Genomic DNA, 14,977 nt, shown 5'->3' on the forward strand with positions numbered 1-14,977 from the left:
CTCTTTCTTTAACATTGACAGTAAAAGGGCTGTCTCCCCTTTGCCCAAAAAAGGTTAGGCAAATGAGTTGTGGTAATGAAAGACCAAAATGACAGCAAAGCTGACTGAAAAATACTTTTGAAAAAAATACTTGAAAAAACGCAGAGTTTGATATATGTTAATAATAATCTGTAAGTATGGTTGATACTGCAACAGCAATAAGCATAAACATGAATGCCTCTACATCATGGGATGTACAAAGAGCCTCCTCATCAAAACTCTGACTCATTTAGACTATACTTGGACGAGAAGTGGCAACCTTTTCTGACTTAGAAAATTTCTTTATTCTATTTAATCTCATCAAAAGTTTTCCTACGTTCCTAGGCCCACTGTGGAACTTTGGAACATACTCACAGTATGGTCCTATCACCACAATATTTCACTGTTTAGATGGTGTGATCAATATTGTCTGGGGTGTTGCTCCACCCATTCCCTCTTATTGTACATATAGGCAAAAAGAATTATAGTATTTTGATCTCATTTGTTTTCAGCACCATCTTCTAATTGTTTGCTATGGCCCCTAAATGATTTGCTGTAAACATGGGGACCCTAAAGGTTTTCTTTCAACATCATTAATCCTTCTCTGTTTAATGCTCCCCTGTCACTTTCAGTTTCATAGGTTTTCAGTTGTGAGATACTCTTTCCATTTCTGGATGATGGATTGGAACAGTTCTTACTGAACAAGAAAGAGGCAAGACCATGATATTGTTACAATTAATTTAAAAATATACTATTTCTTGTGAATACATGGTTTTGTAAGGCAGTGTAATCCATCTACGCTAGACTTTTAGTGTTTGAAAGAGCTTTACAAAGAACTTGTAAAAGGTTTCATTGTTTATTGACGCCAAAGAGAAAGGGGAGTTACTCACATCCATCATAATGGTATTTTATGGATGTGTCCTTTTTCTCTAAACTAAAATAAAGTATTCCGTTTTGTGTTTATTGCTGAGCATGATCTCAAAGCAATATGCAAAAAAATCACATTAGGTCAAAGTGTTCCGTTCTAATTCCTCCGGAACACTTTAGAATACCATCTTAATTAAACATGATTGTTTTCTGGGTTTGTTTAATTCTTAAATCTTCAACTGGGTCTTGCTGCCAAATAAGTCCCCTTGGACTTTGCAGCCACTTGGTGCCTCTGTGTGTGTGTAAGTGTGTGGGGGTGTGGAAGAGAGAGCATGTGCAGAGCCAAGTGGGTCAGAGAACTGATTTCTTGGTTCCCTGTGGAGACAGCAAGACCTTTATCTTCAATTTCAGAGATTTCCTCTGTGGTCAGAACAGGAAGCTACATCACCTATTTCTTCTTCTCTCCAACACTTTTTCATTTCACTGGGTCATCACTTACCTTAGACAAGACAAGAGAAGATATAAGGTGGGCATTTTTACATCCATCTTGGGCAGATGTATTGTTTTTACAACCTTTTCATTTTCAACCCAATCATGAAGGTGTTTTTATTTTATGATGATGTTTTTATTTAATTTACATATTATACTGATGATTTATATAAAGTGTTGCTCACCCATAACAACAGACATATTGTAAATGACTCACTGTGAAATACCATGGCTCAGGCATACAGTCTTGAGTGAATAAGATAGTGGGCCATGTTTTACAATTCAGAACCTCTCAAGAAATTAGAATAATTTCAAATGATATAACTAATTTATAGAGTCATTATACATACCAAGATATTTTAGATGTTTGTTTCAGTGTAATTTTGTTGATCATGCATGTAATTCAGTTTCTCAGAAAGGCGTTTTAATACAGACAGGTTATACTATCACCATGTTGTGACCCACACAGTAATGGGAAAGACGGCAAGACTGTTAGAAAACGGTACACGTGTAACAGGGATAACCCCAGCCTTAACAAGAATGTGGATTAAAGCACATTTAAGAGATTTGGGGAGTTGAGCAAGGTGTGAAATAAGACTGGAATTGGTGCTTCAATTAGAAGTTTCTTACCTGGGCCAAAGAGAAAAAGTTTGAAAGTAAAGTTTGGTAAATAAAAGGAGAGTCAGACTCAAAGTTGATTTAGGTACAGGATCAGTGGTGGGAAGTAACGAAGTACAAGTACTTTGTTACTGTACTTAAGTACAATTTTCGTGTATCTGTACTTTACTTAAGTAGATGTAATAATCGATACTTTCGACTTTTACTCCACTACATTTTACAATGAGTATCTGTACTTTCTACTTCACTACATTTCTACAAAGCCGTCGCGTTACTCCTTACATCCAAGTCGCATTGCGCTTTTCTTTTCGTTAAAATGTGAAGTTCAGGGACTTAACAAGGCGCTGTAAAATCCAAGCAATAACGTCACTTAGGTGTGTCTGTTGTTACCCATCGCCTCCTCCATTCACTTGCACGGGGAGCTCCAAGACATGCGCAGTGGTTTCTTCTGAGGGGCAGAAGATGTCTGTCTAATCGTCAGTAATAGAATTCCGCTACATAAATCATAAGATTTGGTGACATGTAAAATCAGCAGCGCTTCGCTTTCACAAACAGTGGAGACTTCGTCCAACTTTTAGCATCACTTGGAAAGGAAGCTTAAAGAAAGATAAGCTATGTGGATGTGATGTTAGCAAACCTAGCTGTACAGGGAGACATATGTTGCATCTGCAATGAAAAAAAGTTGTCACTCATGCGCTGAATTATTGTGTGGAGGTGTTGACTGAGGTGTCGCATCTGCTATATAATGATATAACATTCATGAACAATCCAATTCTTCTGGACGGATCGTTACTAAGTCCTATAGGACTGAAGCTTCACTGAGAGCCATTCTTTGTTCTTGTGATGCTCTGCATACACTGCAGTCGCTATTATTATTTCATTGAATTAAAAAAAATATATAGATTTATTTAATTGGCAAATAAACAAAACAAGAACGTAAGAACGCAGAGCATGCTCACTGCTCTTTGGTTGTTTTAGTCACCTGTCATGGTGGCAGACATTGCAGTTGCGGGGAGGGTGAGAACAGTCACGGTGCTCCTTCTGCTTGGTTACTTCTTGCTTGTTGCGCCTTGGACAGTGTTCATAGTTGAGCGTTGTTTATTTTGATAGGTGCACTTAATTTTATTGTGTCATGTAGCGCGGGGCTCTGGTCTTGGTCTTAACTTGGTCACGGGTTAGGTGGTCTTGACTACAACACTGCTACATGGCTCCTTGGTTGCATATCCTCCCCCATCCACCTTTTTTCCATTACCTTTTTGTTAGATTTCTTTCAAAATAAATCCCACTAGTGGCAAAAAAGTGAAGTTCATGCTATGTTAGGACAGGAGACAAGAATGTTCTATCCCTGAAATAATGATGCATAGAATCACATATCTAAATCTACACTGTTACAGAGAGTAAACACAATAAAAGCATGCTTTATCTATGGCATGGTTCATTAAAATGGTACATTTCTGATGCATTAAAATTAAATACGATAGGTACACTTAATGGTATTGTATTAGCGAGAAGGTAATGCATTCAGCAAGTACTTCTACTTTTAATACTTAAGTATTTTTAAAAGCCAGTACTTTTTTATTTGTAATGTGTACTTTTACTAGAATACATTTTTGTCTGTGATTTGTACTTTTACTTAAGTACATTTTTTGAGTACTTTCTCCACCACTGTACAAGATGAAGATACCACAATGATGGTTTGGGGATTTATGTTATCTGTACACAAAAGTCAGTGCAGTTGTCTACAAGAAAATTTTAGAGCACTTCTTTTTTCAGCTTTCTGGAAACATGTCAGTTTCCTGCAGAACTTTGCACATGTCTACAAAGACTGGACTACTCATACCTGATTTAATCACAGTGTTTGCTCAGTGCTTGACTGGCTATATCACTGCCCAATCTGTAAAGTAGTCTCAAAAACAAGCGACCAAGTATCGCATGCATAGATGGCACAGTACGGTTCTTCTCCCACGTCAGGCCAATACTTTGGTCATCAAAATCTGTTTTTAATTGGTTTTAGGTAATATTCCTATTTTTGTAAAATCTAAAATTTGGGTTTTAACATGAACAGAAATAAAACTAATAATGTGAGTTTCCATTTTCAACTTAATTAGCAGTAAAGAATTTGCTTTTTGATTATTTTAGTCAATACAACTTTGACATCAAAGCTCGACATTCATTGCCAAGCTTTGATGTCTTCTGCAGTACCACATCTCACCTTTTTCCATGCAGAATTTGTCAAAGTCCAAGTCAGTGGACACAAATCTTAGACTAAGACCAAAACAGTCACAACGTCTATTTTCCTTTGTCCTTTAAAATTTATAGGGCCTTGAGACCTATCAGCCTTTATTAGCTAATAATACTTTTAGGACCATTAAGATGGTTGAGTCTCCCTCACAGCAGCACTTAGCAGTCTCGGTGGTGTAGTGCTGGAGGACAGAAGTAACCGGGCCACAGTGTGACAACCTCCCCTCCAGCAACAGAGGGTCTGAGCAGACAATCCAAAGCACTCCCAGGGGGTTATTGGTATGAGACTCCAAGTCAACTAAAAAGGCAAATACGGCACACAGCAAAATATTGTCCTAATCCTAAAGCTACAATAATTGGGAAGGAAGCATGTTTTTCCACACTTTTTAGGTTTCATATTTTTGCAGTTTGTGTCTAGAAAAGTTGTAGTTTAGGTGAAAGTGCCTACTGTCTAAAGATGTCAGAGACAACGTTTTAGAATGTCTCTCATATGTTTCTTTATGATTTGTCAAAATAGCTAGCAAATGTACTGCATAACGAACACCCTGTAATTTTAAGCTGCTACTGTTGACGCTGTTCATATTGCCACATTTAAATAGGGCACAGTAAAATCTAGATACTTTTTGGGTGGAAAGCATTGTTTTTCTTATTCTCCAAGTGTTTTGTGCAAGGTCAAAACACTTGAAGAATGGCTAGAAGATGCCTGTTGCTGATCAAAGCAGAAAAATGTTCAATTAAATGAGAGAGAAAGTTCTCTATTATCTTCCCTCTTTGCTCAGGGCTGAAAACAAGCTGTTGCTGAATTAAAAGTTATATTTTCTAACAAGTCTGTGACGCTTTTAACGTATGGCTGTATTTATACTGACATTAAACTACATTTTAATGGATACTGTGTACTGAATAGTTAACTACTGAAGTTGACGTTTGTTTTTGTTTGTTATTTATTTTAATACTACTTTGACACATTAACAAGTTGCTGCTTGTTAATTGTTTTGTCATAGACATATAACAAAGAGCTCTAACACGCACAAAATGTAGACATAAATCACCAGCACAATGTAAAGTGAGACCCTTGGTGTCATGGTAAACTTTCAAGACAGTGCACTATGTTCTTATATTGGAAGGATATGTTACACCATGGGAATTGTTTCCCAGGCCTGATTAAGGAGCTAACCATGGGCTACATTGATCCAGGTCCTTCTACTGCTTCCGTTTTCTCTGCCTGCACATCAGTTCATTGTAGGGGAACGTGCAGAAGTGATTACTCTCGAATTAAGACTTGCCTCGCCGCAGATATATGTGTGGCATAATTAAATAATGGCTGCCTCACCCGAACAGTCCCAACGCAGACAAGACTCGCAGCCTCGTCAGATTGGCCCAATATTAACCATGACACATGCGTAACCAGGCTGGTAATTAATGCACTGAATCAATTACAAATTAGTCAATTTAGAGAATTCCCCATAGGAGTCCACTCATTACTAGTGCTCTGATGGAGTTGGAAGTTCTTCTCATGGGAAGTAGTGTCACTTTACTGTTCTCCTTTTGTATCCTTCTTTATCCGTCTTCTGAAGGTAAGACAAATGACAAAACTCGGGTTGTTTTGGTATACCACTGCAAATGTCAGGTACTCAGGTCTAGATTACGAGCAGTGTTCAGGTAGAAGAAAATGTGAAGCTAATTGGATCTAATGAAGTCCCCTCTCTTTATAAGGTAGATAATGAGTGTCATCATTTGGAACAGCTGCTACAGCCATGCTGATTAGGTTAACTTTAAGCAAAATCTTCATTAAAAACTTTTAAATGCAAGTTTCATGGTTTATTATTTATGTTAGTCAAGCAAAACATATATATATTGTTGTAAATAGCACAGATTATACTGTGGAAAATTTAGTAAATATTTTAGAATTGCAGAGATTTTAACACTGATTATGTTTATTAAGTAATGTTCATAGAGTGGAGGTGGGAAAAAAGTAAAGAAAGATTTAGTATCACCATTTGTATTATTGCTACTCACAGCAATGCATGGGATGGACACTGCCTCATTGTTTTCCTGCTGGTGGCAAAGTCTGTCTCAATTATGGATCTTTTAAGTTTAATTCTGAAACTGTCAGGAGCTGGAATAGGAATGAGCTGCCTGAAGATAGGCAGTGGAAGATAGCATGGAGGCCATTGTCACTAGCTGTGTGTGAATGTCAGTGAGTGCAGTGGAGTTTCCTCATGCTTACTGGTCACTTCACTGGGCATGACATTGGTGTCTTATCTTGTTTTTTGTTGTTGTTGTTTGATTTTGTTATTTTTTTTCCAGATCTTGCTTTGTGATGTAAAACACCTGTGTCACCACATCACAAATGTCCTCTATTTGATTTGATGACTGTGGACACCATTTGAATATAATGAATACATTTTAATGTTCAAGAAACCAGACTGAGGTGACTTAACCCTCTATGGCATGACTTTTTATTTTTGTGGGGAAGAAATATTTTCCTGCATTCTTTGGGAGCTTGGTGGTCCCTAATTACATGTCAATCATAAAATCGGACTCTGACACCTCCTGGAACCAGATTTGGGTTTGTTGCCTCAGGGTAACATTGGTCTAGAACACCAAGATTGTCTACACTGATTATGAGAAATGAAATACAAATCAAACAAAAACTATATTCATAAAAGAACTATTTTTTGGACAAAAATATGTCAAAAATCATGCCCCCCAAAAAATAAAATAAAGGAGCAATGTGAGGTACAGCTATGTGGTTTGTTGCCTGAGGGCAACGCCATGCCATAGAGGGTTAAGTTTTGTGACATGGTATATTATCCTACTGAATGTTGACAATAGGAAATGTGAACATGATAGTCATATAGGGATGAACATGATCAGTGACATAGGTGCCTGCCTGAACAATCGAGCAAGCAGATCAGCTGCTACCCCATTTTTAAAAGTGGGGTGCAAACCTATGTTTCAGCTCCACATTTTTGACCCAAAGAAAATTGATCACTCATAGCAGTCTCACATATTTACAAACTTTGTTGACTCTCAATATATATTTTTAAAACTTGCAAACAAGTACCGTAAGAAATAACATCTTTATTTTAGTCTGCCCTTTACCTCTGGCTTGCTTCAATTTAGTCTGATATTAATGAACCAGAAAGGTAAAATGAATTATTTCTCAGTAAACTTTTCAAATTTTATATTTTTTCCCAGTGTTTCTCACGCCCCACAAATCAGAACTTTTCTCAGCATTGCAGTAGTAGGCTGCAGCAGCTTAAAGCAGTGACCAATCTGTAACAGAGTAGCTCAAAGTATGACATGCAGATAGTGTTGTGTGTTGCTCCTCACCACTCAGAGAAACACAAGAATCAGCTTCAAACACCTAAACTGTGTTCACAAACAATGAAACACACCAACAGTAATTAGCAAACACCTGGTGGAACCGTACATCTGCTGTGCTCGTCAAGACACTTAATATGTAGGTCAAAACTGCAAGTGATATTCTAAGACTTTCCTGTAGAAGTGAACCAAGGATGTCAAACTAGAAAAGAGATTATATATTTAGTCGTTGTATTAACCAAAATGCCAAAAGGAGTTCCTAAGGCAGAAATATACTGTTATAATATTAGGATGTTGCAAACATCAGGGAAACATTCAAGGAAAATGTAAAACTTTGACCTCTGCAACTAGGGTATCTTGTGGCTATGGTGTGCTACAAGGGACATTTTGCTGGCAGGGTTTAGAAATATTTGTACCCGTATAGGGAAGGCCACTTCAAATTAGCACAAAGTTGTTGTGAGTGATGACCTTTATCTTCTAAGACACTAGTGCCCCAATTCAAAGGGCACAGTTGTTGACTGAAAGTGAAGAAGCAAAGATGTGAATAATTTGCTGTTTTTCTCAGATCCCAATCTGGACTATTTAAAGTTTTGGAACTATAGATGAAGCAGCACTCTCAAATAAGCATCTACATGTATCTCATCCATTCATTATGCTTATCCTTATAAATCGCAAAAAAGTTGATTTTTCATAATACTTCCTTTAAGTCCCATCTGTAGGTCTCTAGATCTTTATGGTGTGCTCCGTGTTGCCCTGCGTCCAAAGCAAACAATCTCCTTTATCCCCTTAATTTATTAAGGGGATAATAAATTAAGGAGAACTAGTTATTTAATTGGTTCAGCAACCAGTTAAATAATTGGTTGTCGAACTTCAAAACTACAAGCCTGTTTTTACAATATTTGATGAGTATCATAACAAAATCTAAATGAGGTATTTATACTATAAATGGGAACTTCCTGATGAAGTTGGTTTTGTTAGACATTATTACACTGCATTATTGTAATTGCATTATTACATTATTTCACTTAAGTTGATTTTTTTTCTTGAAAATTTGCAAGAAACAAATATTTTCTATTGAAACAAAGAAAAAGTAATAAACACTGATAATTTGAACCCAAATCCAAACTTGCCCAGTATTAAAATGGAGAAACAGGCACCATGAATGAATGAATGGATAGTTGCATTTTTGAAGAGGGTACATATTTAAAGGACTGTCCAATTTTGTTTGTAAAGTTTTGAAAATTAATGTCTGGCCCACGGTTTCAAACATTTTACATTTGCCACTGACTTAATATTTTAATCTGGATGTCATTTACATTGAGGATGATCTCTGAGAGAACTCAGGGGGATTTTCTTAGTTACACTTATGGACACTTTATCCGGCTTCTGTGCCTGCTTACAGATGTGAAAGTGAGCTCAGGCAGAGGATTTATTGATGCAATACGGAAATAGAGGAAGCGAGCTTAGTGAAGGAAACCCTAAGCCCTCCCAGTACACCAGCACTGTGTATTTGTCTTCAATGGCTGCATCTCTGCATAGAACATTCGCTTGCCTCAATATGTATGGAAATGAGAAGGAATCATACCATTGTCTAAGTTTTTTTTTTTTTTTTAATGTTAATCAAGCCCATTCCCCAACATTTCTAACATAATATGTGCTCCAAACCTTTTGTCTATGTTGTTTTTCGTTTCAAACATGGTATCAATTATGTCTTGAAAATTAAGTAAAACACAACCCGAACTCTTAACCTGTCATCTGTTGCCAATCTGTTGCTCTTCATGGTTCCTTTCTTCCCCAACTCTTTGTCCTTCCTTCACTGATTCTACTCAAAACCTTCCTCTCTTCTTCCTTCAGAGCTCAGGGATTGAAGGACTCAATTTCAAAACGGTGCACGTCTCAGTGACTCAAGTGAGGGGTTTGTTCCGCTGCCACACTTCCGCTCACAAATGCTTCTGCTTGGGTTGAAAAAGGGAGAAATCCCTGTTAATCTACTGAATCTGGCTCTCACCATCTCTTTTGTTCACTGTTGCTGAGATACTTATTCATTGACCTTTAAGAATTAATGTAAAGTCGGATGACAGCAGTGAAGGGTCCCATTAAATAATCATATTTAATTTTACTTACAATATGTTAACTTCTCTGTATAAATTTGTTTCTTGTTTGGCTGGTCCTCCTATGTACTTCAGATACCTGTTTTAATTTTTTTCAAAACTTTTTTGACAAATAATTTGCTTTAAATTTTGACTGTAAGTTTACTGTGTTCTTACAGTGCCTTATATAATTAGGAACCCATTTGAACCTTTTATGTTAGAGATGTTACAATCACAAATTTTAATGCATTTTATCAAGATTTTATATGACAGCCCAACTGAAAGCCATGCATAATTTTGAAGTGGAAATAAAGGTATCCATGATTTAAATATATTTACAAACATAATTCTCAAAAAAGTATATACAATGCTTATGTATTTAGCCCCATAAATAACATCCATTACAAAAAGGTGCATTCAGATGACACTTAATGTGGAAACCTTAGAGGTTTTCGGAAAATATTAGTGAATAACCATACTTATGAATCCTGAAACAGGCCAGATAGGTCAGGGTAAAGTTGTTAAGTGGTTCAAAGCAGAATTTGGTTAAACCTCTCATGAGAACTTACCTTAGACATGGCAATCAAATTAAATGTCAGGCCAAACAAGGGGTCATAGGTTCATGGTAACTGAATGGGCAGCAGTTCAAGTTTTGGAAGCTTTCAGCAAGACAGCTTTTACAAACATGGTGTATATGACGTACAGAGAAGTAGAAAAAAATATATTATTGAAAGAAAGCTATAAGACGTTTGCCACAACCCATGCGGGGAACATCCAAAATATGTGGAAATAGATGCTCTAATCAGATGGGACCAAGATTTCCTTTTCTGGCCAACATGTAAAAGGCTACATCTGGGAGAACACTAACACTACACATCAGTATAATATACCATCCCCATGTTAAAACATGGTGGTGGCTGCATTGTTGTGAGGACAGATTTGTTCAGAAGGAAGGAAAATCAATTTGATGGAAAGACAAATTGCTATATGTAGTCACTTTTAATAGCCTCCTGTTTCTGTTACTAGTTCATGAAACATTGTTTTGTGAACCTTTTAAAATACATTATCACTTTGTGAAAAGTATCTTAACATAGGTTTATCCATTCTAATATTGTTTTTATTTTGTTGTTTTATGATTTATTTATGTTTTATTGACGTTGTTTTTTGTATGTTGTGTTTCGTTCATTGGAATACAGATTGAAATTAGCATCTCACCAAATTCAGTGTATTTACAACAAAATTGTGGATAAAATAAGACAAAGATACAAAAATGTGGCCACAGTAAACATTTTATTATATTGGTACCTGTACCGCACCATGTGAACTTTTGTGTTATCACCAAGTTAAGGGATACATAGCCATTCTATTCCTTTGGAGCCGTGTGTCGTTCAGCCTGCTATAATCCAGATGCATGTTTTTCTCAAGTGGCCATACTTTGCATTTAGGCTGCATCAGTCCCTCCATCAGGCTGGAGGGGCTTGATGATCTGTGTTTAATAAAAATGGCCATGAACAAGGCAGATTTAGACATTAGCTCGACAAGGGCTGGTAATCACTACAAGTTGTTTCTCTTTTCCCATGCATTTTATTACCAAACAAATAATGTGTGGGTTAAAAAGTGTGCATCTGCCATCTTCTTTCTCTTTTGTTTTATTTCCCTCTGCAAGACTGCACTTGGTAAAGTATTGATTTGGGAGCTGAAAAATAACAAACCGACAACAGTGCAAGTGCTGTAATAAACAGTCTCAGAAAAAGAAAAAAAATGTGTATAAAGCCCCCATGAAATGTGGACCCTGAAGTAATTATTAGTTTCTGAATATGGTTAGAAACAGTCAGCCAACTTTAGTTGCTGCTGTTCTGCGCAAGCTTCTAAGTAGAAGCAAAGAGTACCTGGATTGGGAATGAAAGGTTATCACATGAAACTGCGTATATCACTGCACTACAAAGATATCCTAAAGACCGCTTTTCACCTTGTGTTCATACAAATTTCCAGGATATAGTTACACATAAGGGGGAAAAAAGCTCAACATACAGTTCTACAACACAGGTACACAAACTAATAACCAGGGATCTTTATGAACAAAGTTAATTTTCAATTCCAAACCAATCCTAATATCTAAATTTAAATAAATTTTAATCTACAACACTTTTACAGGAAGATTTAATGTTTTCTTGGTCCTTATATTGTAAAACTTCATCTAAAAGGAACCATGCACTTGCCGTATGTATGTATATGGCAAGTATACACATATACTTGCCATATAAAGTACAGACCAAAAGTTTGGACACACTTTCTCATTGAATTCAATGAGAAGGTGTGTCCAAACTTTTGGTCTGTACTGAATACAGACCAAAAGTTTGGACGCACAGTTGTGTCCAAACTTTTGGTCTGTACTGTATATGTATTTGTTAAACTTGTCATCGTGTCATGATAGTCCAATATGACACAGATAATCTGAGAAAAAGATTGAGCTCCTCTGCTTAGCTTTTATATTGATACTGCAGCACATTCTTGCTCTGTAAAAGCTCTATATAAAAAAGTAGTTTTACATTAGTTGTCCAACACAACTTTTACTAATCTAGATGTTTAACACATAGAATCTTGCAACATACAGTATCTTTCTCAATACATAGTATAGGCAATTAAAGTGATGATTTCCAAGATTACTCAATCTGAAGCCATCAGACTGCCCATTGGTAAATTGATGAGATCTGCTCACCCGGTTAATCATTCCTTGCACATCTGACATAAGCATGTATTTATATAAAATATCTGTATCAGATGACAGATCACTGTGTGTAATTTCTGTCAGTATAAAACAATGGACTGGCTGCAAGGTTTAACTTCCTATGTAAAATCATTCAAAACTTCACCCACACCAGCACAGACCATGGAGTGTAGATTTGTGATGAATGCATACAAACAAAATTATTATTTCATCACATCCTAAATAATATAAGCCATCTAACTTGTTCTTTTACTTGAAACCAATAGCTGCATGGACAGACAAGTATTGAGCATAAAATGCATGCACAGAAGAATACAAATTCTCTTACATAAAAAACAAATACAATCTGAACTTGAAAACATATTTTGCATATGGCCATCAGCTGAGCTGAGATTGTCGTTTGTTTGCCAGTGACTGATGATCACACCACTTGTCAGCTGTCAGTCACTGTCACTAAACTATTAGGTATTTCCTTCTTACTTATTTCAGCTCAATGCGCAAGTTGCAGCAGGACTTCACATACAGACTTGTTGATTATCAAAATAAGTTGGGCAAGCATGGAAAGACATTTTTGACTGCTTGTCTACTAATGACAGCCACCACGGATGGGTGGAAGGGAGAAAAAGGACACATGCTGTCACTTTGATTCACGCTACAGCAACTCTGAATGGGTGGCTCCTTGCCAGTGTCTCAACAGTCGTTATACCCTCCCTAAATGACATTTAAAGTGTGAAGCAATGGTTGTCCTTGTGACTCAGTCACCCCAGGCCGAGACCCGGTTATGAGCACTGAACCCTGAGCCAGGTTTTGCAGCGAGGCCACAAACCCTGAAGCAAAATCTCCTGCCTTCAATGCTGTAACTCAACTCCCTGGCATGATTGAAAATGTGGAAAGTGACCTTGAACACTTGGTCTACCAAGGATCTGATGTGGGCTTTTCGTTTTCATTACTGTTTAATAGTTTGCACCTTTCTTTTCTATTTTTTCTGGTTTTGTGCATTCATTTATTTAAAATTAATAAGAATTATCAAACCTTGTTGCTGTACAGTACTTTGTTTTGGTATAGGAATAAAATATTTCAGCACAACTCTGATTTCTGTAGTCCTCAGAAATATTCACTGTCAATATTGCACAAAAAATCACCAGTTTTTTAGTTTTTCATCATTATTGACATGTGTCTTTACTATAAAAAAAATTGGTTGTGTCAGTGGCACTTTTTTGCCACAGAATGCTAAAAAAAACCATTAACATTAACCTTCTATAACTCTGTTTACAGTCCATACGAGAAGTGACTGGCTACGTGTTGGTGGCTCTGAACCAGTTCGACTACCTGCCTTTGGAGAACTTGAGGATCATTCGTGGAACCAAGCTTTATGAGGACCGCTACTCGCTTGCAATCTTTCTGAATTATAGACGGGATGGAAACTTTGGCCTTCGACAGCTGGGTCTTAAAAACCTCACAGGCAAGTGGCTGAATTGATGTGGCTGGATATTTAATTTTGATATATTTGAATATATGATGGATTCCATAGTTTTGGTCTGTTGTTGTAAAAAGGGTAAGTGAAGCAGTCAGATCATGCATAGAATTGTTTTGGTCTTTGCTGTAATGCCTGCAAATAGAATGGTGTGTATTTACAGTACGTGTGGCATTACATGATGATTCTCATACCACTACAGTTTTGACAAATTAATGGCCACTTAGTTGGCGATCACACCATGTATATCAGTTGTCTACTTGTTTGCTTTAAATCTTTGTGGTGTACTTCATCGGTGGCAGTCTTGAAAGGGCGGTTGTGGTGGACAAAAGCTCTGCAGGCGAAACTTCAGTTGAACAGTGAAGGTTTTACTACAAACTGCAGCCAAAGTCAGCACAACTGAATCATGAGGAAATCTTGGCCTCATCAGAGAGGAGTCCCTGCTGTAATCTGGACAGCAATACTTTTATAGGGCAGAGGTCAACACATACTATCTCTGGGTTTTCCTCAATGTATGCGTCTTACAAAACTGTTATCAAATGCATACTTTCCACCACAGCTCTTCTTCAGCATCTGGTATTGCCCATCTCCTCATGCGCTGGAATCCATTTGTTCAGACCTTGTCCAGAATATCTTCCAAGGTCACCCTAAAATCTTCTTGTGTGGTCAGACACTACATCTTCATATGGACTAAAAGATAAAATGTATAAGTTGGTTAAAATTAATTAAAAAACAATTCAATGTACACTTATTTTATTGTTGATTTTTTTTTAAAATAAATTCTTTAATTAATGCATTGTTGTGCACTGAAACATATCCAACCATCAACATACTGGTAGCAATCTTCCTAGTGCTATTAGGCAAGGCACCCACAAATAATTTTCCAGATTGTGCACCTCTGCATTTGCATCTGCTGTTTCTTCATGTAACCTAACCAGTAGGACTTAATTTGTTAATTCATTTACACCAAGTGCTCACACACATGTATTTTTCATAATTAACAATCCACATGTCAATCAACCCTAGGGTGTTTAACTTAATGTTGATAGGACATTATATGTGACTGCCTGAGAAAATACACTATTGTGTGGGTGGCTCTGTTGTTTTGTGAACAGCAGACCTTTG

The 14,977-nt window shown here is 36.9% G+C and overlaps 1 protein-coding gene across 2 annotated transcripts in view; it reads left to right on the forward strand.

Moving 5' to 3' along the window:
* Positions 1-14,977, forward strand: part of erbb4b (erb-b2 receptor tyrosine kinase 4b) — a 288,387-nt gene that overhangs the window by 155,953 nt on the left and 117,457 nt on the right. For both annotated transcript variants that reach the window (XM_032567977.1, XM_032567976.1), the window contains exon 3: positions 13,654-13,840. In XM_032567977.1, the coding sequence (XP_032423868.1) occupies positions 13,654-13,840 (187 nt within the window). The remainder of the gene's footprint in view (positions 1-13,653; positions 13,841-14,977) is intronic.

This window comes from Xiphophorus hellerii, chromosome 7, assembly GCF_003331165.1.
Source record: "Xiphophorus hellerii strain 12219 chromosome 7, Xiphophorus_hellerii-4.1, whole genome shotgun sequence".
Taxonomy (NCBI): domain Eukaryota; kingdom Metazoa; phylum Chordata; class Actinopteri; order Cyprinodontiformes; family Poeciliidae; genus Xiphophorus; species Xiphophorus hellerii.